Consider the following 17,072-nt stretch of genomic DNA (forward strand, 5'->3'; position numbering starts at 1 on the left):
ATGTGACATTTTAATGTATTTTTAATCTTTGTTGGAAGCCGCCCAGAGTGGCTGGGGAAACCCAACCAGATGGGCGGGGTACAAATAATAAAATTATCATCATCATCATCATCATCATCATCATCATCATCATCTCCCACCAACCCCTGACCACTGACCAGTCTGGAAGACGAAGCTTTTGTTAAATGGCAAAAGGAAGAACTTCTCATTCATTCCTCACCTGTCCTCTCCTTCCCTCCTCTCTGCTTCCTAGAAAGAAAATTGCAGGAGTCTTAGGGCTACATACATTTTATGGTCGACATGGCAACGTCAGCAACCATGGTACTCTGAACTAAACTCTCCATCTCTCCTGCACCTGTTTATAGGAATAGATCATTAAGTCTTCACAAAGTGTGTGTGAGAGTATGGAAGTGAGAGCTGGACCATAAAGAAGGCTGATTGCCAAAGAATTGATGCTTTTGAATTATGGTGCTAGAGGAGACTCTTGAGAGTCCCATGGACTGCAAGAAGATCAAACCTCTCCATTCTGAAGGAAATCAGCCCTGAGTGCTCACTGGAAGGACAGATCGCGAAGCTGAGGCTCCAATACTTTGGCCACCTCATGAGAAGAGAAGACTCCCTGGAAAAGACCCTGATGTTGGGAAAGATGGAGGGCACAAGGAGAAGGGGGCGACAGAGGATGAGATGGTGGGACAGTGTTCTCGAAGCTACCAGCATGAGTCTGACCAAACTGCGGGAGGCAGTGGAAGACAGGGGTGCCTGGCGTGCTCTGGTCCATGGGGTCACGAAGAGTCGGTCACGACTAAACAACAACAACAAAGTGTGTGTTTCCCTATCCATGGCTACCAGTGATGGGGACTGAGAATGACACACTATGATGCCATCATAATACAAGTGCCATTTCATTATATCTGCTGGCTCTAAGGGGTTGTTTTGATCTTAACCCTGCCTGGTACTAAGAGGGAGGCCCAGATGTGTGTCACCGTGGAGCAGGGATATGAAAATGTCTTGCATGAAAATGTCAGAGCACTGGCCTGCCTGCTGCAGGGATGAGGGAACCTATGGCTCTCCAGATATTGTTGAACTCCAACTCCCATCAGCCCCAGGGGCAGATCTACTCTGATACTCATGAAGCTTAAGCTTCAAGGCCCTTAATCCTGGAGGAGCTCCAGAAGCAAATTCAGTCCACATTGCTTAAACTTTAGACCTCCAAGGTCCACCACTGCTGTCAGCTTCTTCCTCCTTAGTCTCAGTGTTGACCTTGGAGGATGGGGACTAAACTAGAATGAGCTGGCTCCTCCTGTCGTTGGCTTTGGCGCCACCTACTGTTGACCTCCCTGTCTCCCGCCCTACCAGGCTCCATAGACACCAGACAGCACTGCGTTCACTGCCGCCAAGTCCCTCCATGGAAAACACCTTTGACTCACCTGGCTGCCGGCTGCCTCTTCCACATCCACACAGCTGTTCCAAGAGCAGCCAGGACCAGAGCCGGACCAAGGAACAGCAAGGCCCAAATCCAGATTTCGGTGCCCTTCACTCCATTGGCTTCTGCAGGTGCAGTGTCCGTAGTCACGGCAGGACTTGGCGAGAGAAATGACACCAAATAGGGAGGTAGCTCAGCAGAAGCAGAACCAGAACCTTCAGGGAAGGGTTGGGAGGTTGTTTTGAAATGAGGAACAAATGGCGCTTTTCAGCCTAACCTCAAAATTGCCTGTCGGCCTTCCTTGGAAGCAAGAAGGCCAGCCAGTGTAGGCAGTCATAGAATCATAGAACTGTGGAGTTGGAAGGGACCCTGAGGGTCACCTACTCCAACCCCCTGCAATGCAAGAATCTCGATCCTGAGCTAGATCGTCCAGTAGTATGACTTTGCACTGGCAGCTTCATATGCTCCTATGGACATGGGGCCTTCTGCAAGTGCTCTGGCAAATATCTTTGGTTGGTCCTCACTCCTGAACCTCTGTAACATAATTGATCCCTCATGGTGGAATACCAGCCCTAAGATGCTGAGGATAGCACTTTTGTCAAGGGATAGTAGGAGACAATCCATCTCAGGGCTACAGGCCTGGCTCTTGTGCATCCAAGATTCACATAACTGAAAGTATTTTCATTTAGGCAAGCCGACCCAGACACAATGGCATGCCATTTTATTGTGTTTGTGTTTGTTTTAACACTGCTTATCGCTACACATATAACAAAAATGTAGGTATGTCATCACGCTGCAGTTCCCTTGATGGCCCACAGATGGCACTGAGAACTACGGCATGACCACAGACTTCTGAGAGCAGCTAGGTCACTCACAGTGGTGTTGTAGGGCGAGGAAAAGGGAGATGAATATTTCATATTGTCATACCCTCCAATACGTTGGGTCCCAAAACTGGGACCCGCATCTTCCTGGACATGCTCCTGCACATGACGCACACAAGATCATAGAGCCCAAAAGACACGCTTTGGGGGGCGCTCTCTCACATGAGAGCACGGAGCTCTCCAAAAGCTGTGAAAGATTGTACCACCGCAAAAGTGCTTTTTCTGGGGCGAGATTGCAGCATGAAATTGTGTGGGGTCGCAGCGCCTAGAATGGCCACTGTGCTGTTACATGAAAACGGGATGTCCTGGTTTTACCAGGGCACTTGCCAGGTAGGTATTATTTTATACACAAAATGCTTAGAGGTTCCTGTTGATTAAGTGGCATATGAATCTTATCAAACCAAATGAAATAAATAGCATTGCACTAGGTGGGATATCTCTTATCCATTTGGCACTGAGATGGAAAAAGCTGTACCTGCGGCAGTCTTCCTTTTCTGCACAAGTCCTCAGAGCCAGGATGGGGAACCTGTGGCCTTCCAGATGTTTTTGGACTCCAACTCCCATCAACCCCAGCCAGCATCAGCCAATGGCCGGGGAGGATAGGAGTTGTCATCAAAGAACATCTGGAGGACCATAGGTTTTCCATACTTGCTTTAATGCAGAGGCTGGATGTAAGCTGGACAACCGCACAGAGTATTTCAAATTCACCTGCGCCCTTCTCTCGGATGGGTGGCTCCAAGCAAATTTCAGAGACCCAAGTGTGATTGGCAAGAGAGTGGCATTCCCAGCGCCCCCAAGCCCTCCGCCGGGTGGACAGTAATTGGACAAAGGACCCGTAATTGGTCTTCTCGAACCAGCGCTCGTTGCCCAGTGGTTTTGAGTTCAGCATCCAGCGAAAAGATTTTTCCTTGAGGTTGCCTGGCAAGCGACAGTGACGGCAGCTGAGCTGCAAAGAGGAGGCGTTGAGCCACCAGAAGGAGACGTAGACGTTGTTGTGGCAGCCTGGGGAGGGAAGAGGAAAAGGGACGAATTAGCAGGCCGAGCTCCAGGTTCAAAGAGGTCCTCAGCAAAGTACCATATTTTCCCGTGTATAAGACGCCCCCATGTATAAGTTGACCTCTTTTTTTAAACCCCAAATTAAGAAATTAAGTTGTTTAGCTTTTGGGGGGTGGGGTGGGGGAGGTCACGTCCTCCAATCACTCACCCGGCTGCCCGCCACTGCCAATCGCTTGCCACAGCCACTGCTGATCGCACACCTTGCCCCAGCCAATTGCCAGCAGGCCTTGCCGCAGCCAATAATCACCTGCCCAATCGCCGTTGCCCATCTCCTGCTGCCATTAATCGCACGTTCCCCCCCACCCCTTTGAAGGATCACACTTCAAAACGACCTTGACAGATTAGAGAACTGGGCCAAAACAAACAAGATGAATTTTAACAGGGAGAAATGTAAAGTATTGCACTTGGGCAAAAAAAATGAGAGGCACAAATACAAGATGGGTGACACCTGGCTTGAGAGCAGTACATGTGAAAAGGATCTAGGAGTCTTGGTTGACCACAAACTTGACATGAGCCAACAGTGTGACGCGGCAGCTAAAAAAGCCAATGCAATTCTGGGCTGCATCAATAGGAGTATAGCATCTAGATCAAGGGAAGTAATAGTGCCACTGTATTCTGCTCTGGTCAGACCTCACCTGGAGTACTGTGTCCAGTTCTGGGCACCACAGTTCAAGAAGGACACTGACAAACTGGAAGGTGTCCAGAGGAGGGCAACCAAAATGGTCAAAGGCCTGGAAACGATGCCTTATGAAGAACGGCTAAGGGAGCTGCGCATGTTTAGCCTGGAGAAGAGGAGTTTAAGGGGTGATATGATAGCCATGTTCAAATATATAAAAGGATGTCACATAGAGGAGGGAGAAAGGTTGTTTTCTGCTGCTCCAGAGAAGCGGACACGGAGCAATGGATCCAAACTACAAGAAAGAAGATTCCACCAAAACATTAGGAAGAACTTCCTGACAGTAAGAGCTGTTCGACAGTGGAATTTGCTGCCAAGGAGTGTGGTGGAGTCTCCTTCTTTGGAGGTCTTTAAGCAGAGGCTTGACAACCATATGTCAGGAGTGCTCTGATGGTGTTTCCTGCTTGGCAGGGGGTTGGACTCTTCCAACTCTATGATTCTATGATTCTATGATTCTATGCATTCACTATCCGTATATAAGACGACACCCAATTTTTGCCTATTATTTTTTTTAGCAAAAAGCATTGTCTTATACACAGAAAAATATGGTACTTTCTGGTCAGTCCCCCCCCCCCCCCAATATTCGTAGGCTTATGTTTCTGGTCTTCTTTGATAGCAATGGAGGGCAGCTCAGAGCTGCCATCAAACCTCACTCACAATGCCCCTATTAGAGCAATTCTACACGGGCCAAATCCACACTATGATTTTAAAGCGCTATGCAGTGGTACCTTGGTTTTAAGAACAGCTTAGTGTATGAACAACTTGGATTAAGAACGCTGCAAACCCGGAAGTAGGTGTTTTGGTTTGTGAACTCTGCCTTGGAAGCAGAACATGTTCCGCTTCCACTTGAATGTGTTCCATTTGTAAATTGAGTCCCCCACTGCTATGGGAAAGCACGCCTTGGTTTAAGAATGCTTTGGTTTAAGAACGGACTTCCAGAACGGATTAAGTCTGTAAACCAAGGCACAACAGCCAAAGATTCCTGGAAACAGTAGCTCATTAAGGGCGCTCATCCCCGGAATGGTCAGTCCCTCTTCCCAAGGAACTCTAGGAATTGCAGCTCTGTGAGGGGAAGCAGGGGTCTCCCGACAACTCTCAGCGCCCTTAACAAACCGCAGCTCCCAGAATCCTTTGTGGGGAGGCCATGACTCTCAATATGGCGCCATAGCGCTGTAAATGAACAGAAATGTGAGGAGTTGAACATCATGACTTCCAGTCCTGGCCATCCCAAGGGCAAGGGTCAGTGCTAGGAGTCGAAAGGGGTGCTTTCAAGGTACTGGGACCCAGCAGAAGCACAAGGGTGCTGGGTGCCAACACACCTGGCCTGATGAACAGCATCGCTTGGCTGAGGGCACTTGTGAGAGAGATCCTAGATGTGGCTGCATTTATTGTGCTATTTTTTTTCCCTTCTAGCTGCCTTCCTACAGCTTAAGATGGTTGGCTTGCAGTTGCTGTGAGGAAAGGATAAAAGACTATGATAAAAAGACAGAGGTCTCCAGAGATGGAAAGAAGATGAAGTCCCTACAAGAGAAGAATGGCAGATCAAGTTGATGGGTTATGCTGAAATGGCTAAAATGACCGGAAGAATCAGAAATCGGGAAGACCAAAATTTTAATAGGGAATGGGGAAAATTTATAACTCACCTTAAAAACCATTGTAAACCGTTAAAATCGTTAATAGAATTGGAATAACACTTGTAAATTAATGGTGATTTTTTGGATATAATGTAAAAGTAAAAGATTTGGATTATTATAAAAGATGCAGGAGGAAATGATTGATGGTAGGACCCACAAAGGGGAGGAGTGAAGTCCAGGAGATTCTCTGGAATCTTGTCTCTATGTTGTATGTTGGATATGTGACTGTAAAATTTCAATCTGAAAACCAAATAAATAAATTTATTTTATTTTTTTAAAAAAGAGCAGAGATCAAGAAAGAAACAAGAGATGTATTAACCAAATGGAAAGCAAGAGGGTGCACGAGGGATGAGCCTTTTTAACAGCCCCCACTTGGGCAATAAGATTCCTGCACTGCAGGGGGTTGGACTAGATGACCCCCGGGTCCCTTCCATCTCTCCAATTCCATAATTCTGTCGCAAGCCAAGAACAGGGTGGCCTTGTCTTCTGTGTTACAGTCTTCTATTCAGGGCCGGATTTAGGTTTGATGAGGCCCTAAGCTGCTGAAGGTAATGGGGCCGTTTATATGTTCAGTTGTCCTTTGTCAGCAACAAATTGTTGCTGTTTTTTGTGTTGAATATATGCTATATGGTAATTTATGGACCTAGGTAAAAGGTAAAGGTACCCCTGCCCATAAGGGCCAGTCTTGACAGACTCTGGGGTTGTGCGCCCATCTCACTTAAGAGGCCAGGGGCCAGCGCTGTCCGGAGACACTTCCGGGTCACGTGGCCAGCGTGACATCGCTGCTCTGGCGAGCCAGAGCCGCACACGGAAACGCCGTTTACCTTCCCGCTGGTAAGCGGTCCCTATTTATCTACTTGCACCCGGAGGTGCTTTCGAACTGCTAGGTTGGCAGGCGCTGGGACCGAGCAGCGGGAGCGCACCCCGCCGCAGGGATTCGAACCACCGACCTTTCGATCGGCAAGCCCTAGGCGCTGAGGCTTTAACCCACAGCGCCACCTGCGTCCCAATTTATGGACCTAACAGGTATCTAAAGCCATTTGCACGTAACAAAATATGCATTTTATCAAAGTAATTGTTGAACTGAAATACAATTAAGGAGAAGTATATTAATAGCGACAGATCGTGAAGCTGAGGCTCCAATACTTTGGCCACCTCATGAGAAGAGAAGACTCCCTGGAAAAGACCCTGACGTTGGGAAAGATTGAGGGCACAAGGAGAAGGGGGTGACAGAGGACGAGATGGTTGGACAGTGTTCTCGAAGCTACCAGCATGAGTTTGACCAAACTGCGGGAGGCAGTGGAAGACAGGAGTGCCTGGCATGCTCTGATCCAGGGGGTCACGAAGAGTCAGAGATGACTAAACGACTAAACAACAACAGCATATTAATAGTGAAATACAATTAAGAAGAAGTATATTAATAGTGAAATAATTATTAAGCTCTAACTTAAACTGATTGGGGGCCCATTACTTACATCACAGGAGCCAACACACAAAACACTGTTGCTGTATGAAGGTTTTATTTTATTTGGTTTTTATCTTATATTTTGAAAATGTACATCCAGTTTTTTCCCCTTTAATTTTTTGGGAGGCCCCCAAGAGAGTGGGGCCCTAAGCTATAGCTTGTTTAGCTTATATGTAAATCTGGCACTGCTTCTATTTCAATAGGTCCTCTGTTTGAAGGTCTGTATAGTTAAAGCTGTGGTTTTCCCAGTAGTGATGTATGGAAGTGAGAGCTGGACCATAAAGAAGGCTGATCGCCGAAGAATTGATGCTTTTGAATTATGGTGCTGGAGGAGACTCTTGAGAGTCCCATGGACTGCAAGAAGATCAAACCTATCCATTCTGAAGGAAATCAGCCCTGAGTGCTCACTGGAAGGACAGATCCTGAAGCTGAGGCTCCAATACTTTGGCCACCTCGTGAGAAGAGAAGACTCCCTGGAAAAGGCCCTGATGTTGGGAAAGATGGAGGGCACAAGGAGAAGGGGACGACAGAGGACGAGATGGTTGGACAGTGTTTTCGAAGCTACCAACATGAGTTTGACCAAGCTGTGGGAGGCAGTGGAAGACAGGAGTGCCTGGCGTGCTCTGGTCCATGGGGTCACGAAGAGTCGGACACAACTAAACGTCTCAACAACAACAATAGAGAGAAGGTGAACTCTTGCTATTATTTGAGAAACATACCTGTGGTCACGTCCAGCATGGTTCGAGTCTCTGAGCCATCGGGCGAACGGCAGACGTAGGTGCCTGAATCGCTCATGACCAGATTCCAGAGGACCAGGGATCCCGATGTCTGGTTTGCCAGCCGCTCATTGAACCGAACAGGAGCCACCACATTTCCAGTAAGGCTCCAGGTTATTTCTACGTAACCGCTTTGGACCTTGGCACACCTGGAACTCAGAGGGAGCCAAAACCAACGGGTCCAGGGGCTGACGGACTCGCAGGGAAGCATGGCCTGTTCCCCAGAAGCACGGACGATTCTCTCGGGGACGGAAGCTGATGGAGAAGAGAAATGGAAGTGTTAACGTCTCCTCTGACCCATCCCCATCCCTCATCACCCCACACTTGCAAGGAATGAAGGAAGCTGCCTTATACTGAGTCAGTCCATTGGTCCATCTGGCTTATCAATGTCTACACTGGCTGGCAGCTGCTCTCTGGGATTTCACACAGGATTATTTCCCAGACCTACCTAGAGTGCAGGAATTGAACCTGGAAACTTCTGCATGCGAGGTAGGTGTTCTGCCACTGAGCTGTGACTCTGTGCCCTCTTGATTCAATCTTTGCTTTGGAGATTCGGCTGATAGGTTTATTTGAGCCTCATATTCCTTTTATTCCTTTATTCCTTCATTTATGATTTTCTATTTTATACATTTCAATATTTTTACAATCATTTTAATGTTTCAAAACTCGACTTCCTTCCCCCCTCTTTCTGTGGTTTCTGCGTATTCCAAATTAACTTATTTATCCATCTACAGTAGTACCTCAGGTTACATACGCTTCAGGTTACATACGCTTCAGGTTACAGACTCCGCTAACCCAGAAATAGTGCTTCAGGTTAAGAACTTTGCTTCAGGATGAGAACAGAAATTGTGCTCTGGTGGCACGGCGGCAGCAGGAGGCCCCATTAGCTAAAGTAGTGCTTCAAGTTAAGAACAGTTTCAGGTTAAGAACGGACCTCTGGAACGAATTAAGTACATAACCCAAGGTACCACTGTACTTTAAATATATACTCTTATAAAACCGCAGGGTATTACAGTAATCCTGCCAATGTTCTTATCTGTTTCTTTGTAAATATTCAATAAACCATTTCCATTCTTTTATTTTAAAATTTGTTATCTTGATTTCTCCCCCCCCCCCCGGTGATTTTCGCCATTTCTGCATATTCCATTAGTTTCTGTATCTGTTCTTCTTTTGCTGGGACTTGTTCTTTCAGATTTTGGGCAAGTAACATTCTTGCCGCTGTAGTTGCATACATGAATAAATTTAGGTAGTTCTGTCCCTATAATTCCCAAAACCTCGTATTCCTGCCCCGCCCTTCCTCTCAGTCACTTTCTGACTTGGCAACAGCAGACCCCTCCATGCTAGGATTCTTCGAACGTTTTATTCACAATCATCAACACGGGGGCCACTTTCCATTATTTAACCACACAGATCCGTGTCCTGTTCTTTGTTTTCCCATGCCGAACCTTTCACTTACCCAAAAAAATTCAAAAAATTCCTATAGATAAATAAAATAATTCTGCCAATTAAACCCATGTTTGAGAAGAAAGCATTCATTCACGGCCCAATGACATCTTCTCCCAACCACCACCCGTCCTCCTCCTTCTTGATCCTCACAGACAGATCTATTACCGTGCTCTTTCCTCAGGATGAATAATCCTATCAGTATCCTCAGCCAACAAAACTCCATATTGTTCAGTGCTCTGCCATTTATTTCATAACAATGATAATTCCTGAAGCGAGAGGGTGAACTGCGTTGAACAGGAAAGCATTATTCACTGAGAAATGTTATCTCTCCCTGTGGTGGTGGTCTTGGGCTTTTCTATGAAAAGTCAAACGGAAAAGAGCTACATTTTAATCGCCTCCCGGCAGACACAGTATAACTGGATGTGGAACTTTGCAGGAAAGGAGAATGAGAGCCTGGAAGGCTGGCTCGCAGTCAGTTAGGATTATTTCTATTTATGCCCGTCTTCCTCGCGGGTGGCGCTGTGGGTTAAACCACGCCGATCACAAGGTCGGTGGTTCAAATCCCCGCAACAGGGTGAGCTCCCGTTGCTCGGCCCCTGCTCCTGCCAGCCTAGCAGTTCGAAAGCACGTCAAAGTGCAAGTAGATAAATAGGTACTGCTCTGGCGGGAAGGCAAATGGTGTTTCCGTGTGCTGCTCTGCTTTGCCAGAAGCGGCTTAGTCATGCTGGCCACATGACCCGGAAGCTGTATGCCGGCTCCCTCGGCCGATAAAGCGAGATGAGCGCTGTTATGTAGTGAAGTTTCACCCTGGGCCAGCAGGGGGATACTGTATATAGTTTTCACTCAGGTCTGTAGATAGTTTTCACTCAGGTCCACGTCAGTTATTTTAGGCGGGAAACGCTGGGCTGTTGTTGCTACAATGTTGACAGCCGGCTGCCTATAAAAGCAGGCCGGCTGAGCTGTTTGCAGTCAGTTCTATTCCAGCTTACAAAATAAAGAGCTACTTGGAGAAATCGCTGTGTCGTCTGCTATGTCAACCCACAACTTAACACTGGCGACGAGGATGGGATAGATGGACATCAGAGCACAGCCAGATGCGGCCAGCCTCTGAACTGAGCTGAATCACTGAGCTGAATCACAGAGCGAAATCACTGAGCGAAATCACTGGACAGAACCAATTCAGAGCTGACTGTTCTGGCTAACAGCACTGTGTTCCATCCATCGCCCTTCACGCCGGGATCGGAATCATGGCTTCACTTGTGCCTCTACCGCCGTTTGCGCCAGCCTCTGAATCATGGGACTCCTACCTCGCTCGGTTCGACTGCTACCTTCAAGCCAACGAGCTGACAGCAGTATCAAAGGATTGGAAGCGGGGCCTATTCCTCAGCCTCTGTGGGCCTGAGGTGTTTGAGACGGCCCAAGCATTGGTTGCGCCTGAAGCAGTCCAGGCAACACCATGGGACACGATCCAAGAGAAGCTCCGCAACCACTACGCACCAAAGCCGTCCAAGATTGCTGCCCGCCATGCGTTCTACCACTGGAACCAGGCAGAGGGGGAGTCAATCAACAACTACACCACCGCCCTGCGACAGGCTGCAATGCACTGTGAGTTCCGAGACTTAGACGATGCCCTGATGGATCGAATCGTCTGCGGGGTCCGGGACATCCATCTGCAACGGCGTCTCCTCGCCAGGCCAGACCTCACGCTACAGAAAGCCATTGAGGAGGCTGTGGCCTCAGAAGCTGCTGAACGCTCCGCCCAGGAGATCCGCAAGTCCAGCAGCCCGCGTCTTGCTAGGGAGCCAGTTCCGGTGCATCATGAAGAGGCCAGCAGTGATGAGGCATCCTCCAGTGAAATCAATGACGTGCACCAGACAAAGCGGGAGCGCAGGAAGTTCCAACAGAAGTCCAAGGGCCAACCGGAATGTGCTGGCTGCGGAGGCAACCATTCCCGTGCCAAGTGTCGATTCAGAGACGCCATCTGTAGGAAGTGTTCCAGAAGGGGCCACATCGCTAAGGTCTGCCGATCGGCTCCGTCTGACACACCCCCTTCATCGACTTGCAAGTCCAAGTCTTCACTCCAGTCTGCAAGGAAAGTTGTTTCGCTCTCACCAACTGCCGCTGCCCGTCTGGAACCACGATTGGCCAAACCGACTCGCCTACGCGACGCAAGCTGAACGTCACGGTGCTCATTGAAGGAGCTCCATGTGACATGGAGATCGACACCGGGTCTGCCCTGTCCATCGTGTCTTGGAGCACCATCAAAAGACTGGTACCCAGAGTGTCCAAAAGGCAACTCGACTCTCACCGCGTACACCTGAGAGACTACCAGGGAAACGACATTCCCGTGGTAGGCGTTGGCCGGTTCCGGATCGCCTTCAAGGATTTTTCGGGCCTGCTCCGGTTGGTGGTGGTCGAAGGTCAGCGGCCAAGCCTCCTAGGGCTAGACTGGTTTGATGCCCTCGGCCTGGAAGTCACTGGCATCAACTGCATCTCTAACGCAGAGACTGAGGGTCTGGTCAAAGACTTTGCTGAGGTTTTTGACGGCACCTTGGGGCAATATACAGGTACGCCCATCTCCTTTAGCCTTGATCCACAAGTCGCCCCCATCAAGCTAAAGCCACGCCGGGTTCCCTTTGCTCTCAAGGCTAAGGTGGACGAACAACTGGACAAACTGATCGCCCAAGGAGTTTTGGAGCCAGTTGACCATGCTAAGTGGGAAATCCCCATCGTCACGCCTGTCAAGCCAGATGGGTCGGTGAGAATCTGCGCTGACTACAAGTGCACGATCAACAAGGCACTTCAGCAGCACGCTTATCTGGTTCCTGTTGTCCAACACCTGCTGCATTCCCTGGGTGAGGGTAAGGTCTTCGCTAAGCTGGACCTTGCCCAAGCCTATCAACAACTGCCAGTCGATGATGCCATTGCTGAAGCCCAGACGATCGTCACCCACCGGGGGGCATTCCGTTGCCGCCGGTTGCAGTTCGGGGTGAGTGTGGCTCCTGGCATCTTCCAAAGCCTTATGGAGCGTCTCCTGCAAGGGCTTCCGGGCGTGGTACCATATTTTGATGACGTCTTGGTGTTTGCAGACTCACACCAGCAGCTGTTCGAGCGCCTCCGTGCCGTGCTGACCAGGTTCCAAGAGGCCGGGCTCAAGGTAAAGAGGGAGAAGTGCCAGATCGCCGTTCCACAGGTAGAGTTCCTGGGCTATCTTATCGATGCCTCCGGCCTTCACCTGACCACATCCAAGATCCGCGCTATCCAGCAGGCCCCCACCCCAAAGAACAAGACGGAGTTGCAGGCGTTCCTGGGGCTGCTGAACTTTTATAACATGTTCCTGCCCCACAAAGCCACAGTGGCTGAGCCTCTTCACCGACTCCTTAGCACTAAGACGCCTTGGGCCTGGGGTCATCGGGAGACGGCGGCCTTCAACGCGGTCAAGGCTCTCCTTTCATCAGACAGTGTGCTGGTACAGTACAGTGAATCCAGGCCGCTGGTCCTTGCCTGCGACGCCTCACCTTTTGGCATCGGTGCTGTCCTTAGTCACCGTTTTCCAGACGGAAGAGAAGCACCGCTCGCCTACTTTTCCAGGACGCTATCTCCAACGGAACGGAATTACAGCCAGCTCGACAAGGAGGCATTGGCACTTGTGGCTGGAGTGAAGAGGTTCCATGAATACCTCTATGGCAGGACTTTTGACCTCATCACTGACCACAAGCCACTCCTGGGCCTCCTCGCCGGTGATCGTCCAACTCCACCGGTCCTCTCGCCACGCATGCTGCGATGGACTGTTTTCCTGGCTGCCTACCACTACCGGCTCATCCATCGCCCCGGGAAATCGATGGGCCATGCCGACGCCCTCAGCCGTTGCCCTCTTCCAGCATTTGTGGAAGACCCGGCTCCAGCTTCATCGCTCCTTCTGATTGAGGATCTTCCGGCAGCACCTGTATCGGCTGCCACTGTGGCCTCCGCGTCTGCCCAGGATCGCACCATCAGCCGGGTGCTCAACTGGGTGTGGAGGGGGTGGCCACAAGGGCCTTTTGCATCGGAGTTCCAGCCCTTCGCAACCAGACAACATGAACTCTCAGCTCATCGCGGCTGTCTGCTGTGGGGAGACCGCATCGTGATTCCCCAGGGACTCCGTCAGCGCGTCCTGGAGGTTCTGCACGTTGGCCACCCGGGAATTGTCAAAATGAAGGCGTTGGCTCGGTGTTACGTCTGGTGGCCTAATATGGACGATGCCATCACTGCCTGGGTGTCCGCCTGTCAAGCGTGCCAAGAGTCGAGGCCTGCACCACCGGCAGCTAAGGGACACACCTGGGAGACGCCAAAGACACCCTGGTCGAGGGTACACATCGATCTGGCTGGCCCCTTTCACCTTTATGGTAGTGGTGGACGCCTATTCCAAATGGCTGGAGGTCGCCCTGATGCCCTCCACCACTACCGAAGCTGTCATCCGGGTGCTGCGAGGCCTGTTTGCAACGCATGGGTGTCCTGATGTCCTTGTCTCTGACAACGGACTGCAGTTCACGTCAGGCACGTTTGAGCGGTATCTTTTGGGACTGGGCATCCGCCATGCCCTAACGGCACCCTTTCATCCATCCAGCAACGGGCAAACGGAAAGAATGGTGCGCTCGGCAAAAGAGGCACTGGCGCGCCTGGACCGGGGAGACTGGCATGAGCGGGTCGCCGAATACTTGTTCGTGCAACACATCACCCCTCATGTGGCCACAGGGCGGAGTCCTGCTGAACTGCTTATGGGCTGCCACCTCAGGTCACCGCTCGACCGGCTACACCCGGACTTTGCCGTGGCTGAACCCCCAGGCTGTGCCAACGCGCCACGGTCATTTGTCCCAGGAAACCAGGTCTTTGCCCGGAACTATGTGGGGGACATTCCTTGGGTGCCAGCCACAGTAGTGGGAGCCACTGGACCTCGCTCGTACCAGGTGGCACTTGAAGACGGACGCTTGTGGCGACGGCACATAGACCAGCTTAGGCGCAGGGTTGGGGACTTGGACACTACCGAGGTGCCCCCAACTGCGCTTGCGGCTCCAGAAGAGACACGTACAGATGGCGAGGCCCCACCTACACCTCCCTCGCAAACTGCCAGCGTGGAGCCGAACCAAGCCGCTTCAGAGGGTCTGCCAGACTTACCACAGACTCAGACCACTCCACTTGCGGAGGCTCCACCCACAGCAGCGGATCCAGGGGAGTTGGTTCCAACGCCACCTAGGGTCGCACCACAGCCTCAGCAAGAACTGTGTGGCCCTCCGGACTTGGCTACCAGTCCCCGGCGGTCTGGCAGAGTTTCCAAGCGCCCAACTTATTTAAAGGACTATGTTGTTGGACATGTATCACTGTTGGTCTAAGTATGGGAAATGTAACCGATATGCTTTTGTGCCTAATTGAACCATTACGCATAGTGCTGTATATAAGGAAACCATTACGATTGTAACTAACGCCTTATCTCGGTGGGGAGGGGTGTTATGTAGTGAAGTTTCACCCTGGGCCAGCAGGGGGATACTGTATATAGTTTTCACTCAGGTCTGTAGATAGTTTTCACTCAGGTCCACGTCAGTTATTTTAGGCGGGAAACGCTGGGCTGTTGTTGCTACAATGTTGACAGCCGGCTGCCTATAAAAGCAGGCCGGCTGAGCTGTTTGCAGTCAGTTCTATTCCAGCTTACAAAATAAAGAGCTACTTGGAGAAATCGCTGTGTCGTCTGCTATGTCAACCCACAACTTAACAAGCGCCGCAACCCCAGAGTCGGCCACAACTGGACCTAATGGTCAGGGTTCCCTTTACCTTTACCTTTTTCCTCATCTCTGAGGGCTTCTGGAAAATAACACTCTGTTCCTGGTGACAGAATTGAGGAGATGCTACCTGATTCCGAAGTACAGTCATACCTTGGGTTGAAGTAGCTTCGGGATGAATATTTTCGGGTTGCGCTCCGTGGCGACCCGGAAGTAACGGAGCGCGTTACTTCCGGGTTTCGCCGCTTGTGCAGGAGCTCAAAATGTCATCACGCGCATGCGTGGAAGCGGCGATGTGTGACCCGTGCACGTGCAGACATGCAGTCGCGTGTTATGTTCACTTTGGGATGCAAACAGGCCTCCGGAACAGATCCCGTTCGCATCCAGAGGTACCACTGGACGACATTTACCACGTTTTGAAATGATAGCATACCCTCCGACATTTCTCTGATGAAAGTAAGAGATGTCCCATTCCATAATGATAATTGTACTATTTATACCCCACACATCTTAACTGGGTTGCCCCAGCCACTCTGGGCAGCTTCCAACATATATAAAAACATAACAAACTTCTCTGTACAGGATTGTCTTCAGAGTGCTCAGGGCTTGGATAACTCCACACCCTCCAACATTTCTGCAATGAAAATAGGGACATTCCAGGATCAAATCAGAAACCAGGACGGCTTCTCTAAATCAGGGAGGTCCCTGGAAAAATAGGAACACTTGGAGGGTCTGTAATAAACGTTACCATCTGGGGGTAGGCCCTCATAAAACCAGCAGAGTTTAAAATTCAATTCATTTTGCCACTTGGGCGAACCCTTTTGGCAAACAGAGGCCACACCTCCACTATACATGTAAAGTATTATGATGCTTCTTTTTATAGTCATGGCTTCCCCCCCCCCAAAGAATCTTGGGAACTGTAGTTTGTTATGGGTGCTGAGGGTTGTTAAAGGTAAAGGTAAAGGTACCCCTGCCCGTAACGGGCCAGTCTTGACAGACTCTGGGGTTGTGCGCCCATCTCACTTTAGAGGCCAGGGGCCAGCGCTGTCCGGAGACACTTCTGGGTCACGTGGCCAGCGTGACATCGCTGCTCTGGCGAGCCAGAGCCGCACACGGAAACGCCGTTTACCTTCCCGCTGGTAAGCAGTCCCTATTTATCTATTTGCACCCGGAGGTGCTTTCGAACTGCTAGGTTGGCAGGCGCTGGGACCGAGCAGCGGGAGCGCACCCCGCCGCAGGGATTCGAACCGCCGACCTTTCGATCGGCAAGCCCTAGGCGCTGAGGCTTTAACCCACAGCACCACCTGCGTCCCATGCTGAGGGTTGTTAGAAATCCCCTATTCCTCCTCCCAGAGCTACGATTCCCAGAGTGCTTTAGCAACCAATCCCTCTTCCTAGGGAACTCTGGGAATTGTAGCTCTGAGGGGAATAGATAGCTCCCTCCCAATAACTCTCTGCACCTTTAACAAAGTACAGTTCCCAGGATGGTAAAGCCATGACTGATAAGAAGTGGTATCATAGTGCCTTGAATGTATAGTACAAAGATGGCCAAGCAGCAAAATGAGGACACCGTTAACAGGGAGCAAATGAACGGTTTCATTATATGACATGTGGGAGATGCAACAAAATGGCGCAGTGTGGAATGTTACTTTTCGGGATCCGTCCCCACCCCCTTCAAAAAAAGTTTGTTAGCATCCTGCGGCTACTAAACTGGACTGCTTTTGCCTAACTCTGCTTTTCCGCAACAAGGGCACCTGCAAATTTGCAAGTGGAATGAGGGTGTAGAGGGCAACTAAAAAGAGAGACGTTAAAAGTGCCAATGAGGGTGCAATGAAGCCAAACTTTTTTGTTGTTGCCGTATTCTAGGTTTTACAAGAACATATAGGACCCAGGAGGGGGACTGCCATCGTGAACAGTTTGTTCTAGTTTGTTTCAGCACTTAAGAGATGCTCCAAGCGGTTG

General features: G+C 50.2%; 1 protein-coding gene across 1 annotated transcript; it reads right to left on the minus strand.

The window, feature by feature from the left end:
- Positions 1-2,441: 2,441 nt before the first annotated feature.
- LOC307208925 (uncharacterized protein) lies at positions 2,442-9,767 on the minus strand. Its single transcript, XM_079963967.1, has 3 exons — positions 9,523-9,767; positions 7,855-8,166; positions 2,442-3,306 (listed from the first exon to the last, which is right to left on the minus strand). Exons 1-3 carry the CDS (start codon positions 9,578-9,580, stop codon positions 2,729-2,731), a joined length of 948 nt encoding a protein of 315 aa, XP_079820093.1. The 5' UTR covers positions 9,581-9,767; the 3' UTR covers positions 2,442-2,728.
- Between the last annotated feature and the right edge of the window lie 7,305 nt (positions 9,768-17,072).

Source organism: Podarcis cretensis, assembly GCF_951804945.1.
Source record: "Podarcis cretensis genome assembly, chromosome: 2".
Lineage (NCBI taxonomy): Eukaryota > Metazoa > Chordata > Lepidosauria > Squamata > Lacertidae > Podarcis > Podarcis cretensis.

Excerpts from the sequence above, each read along its gene's own strand:
- LOC307208925 (XM_079963967.1), bottom strand. The coding sequence starts at position 9,580 with ATGGAGTTTTGTTGGCTGAGGATACTGATAGGATTATTCATCCTGAGG. Across the intron at positions 8,167-9,522 it reads CATCCTGAGGAAAGAGCACG|CTTCCGTCCCCGAGAGAATC; the intron begins GTAATAGATCTG and ends CTTCTCCATCAG. Across the intron at positions 3,307-7,854 it reads CATGCTGGACGTGACCACAG|GCTGCCACAACAACGTCTAC; the intron begins GTATGTTTCTCA and ends TTCCCTCCCCAG.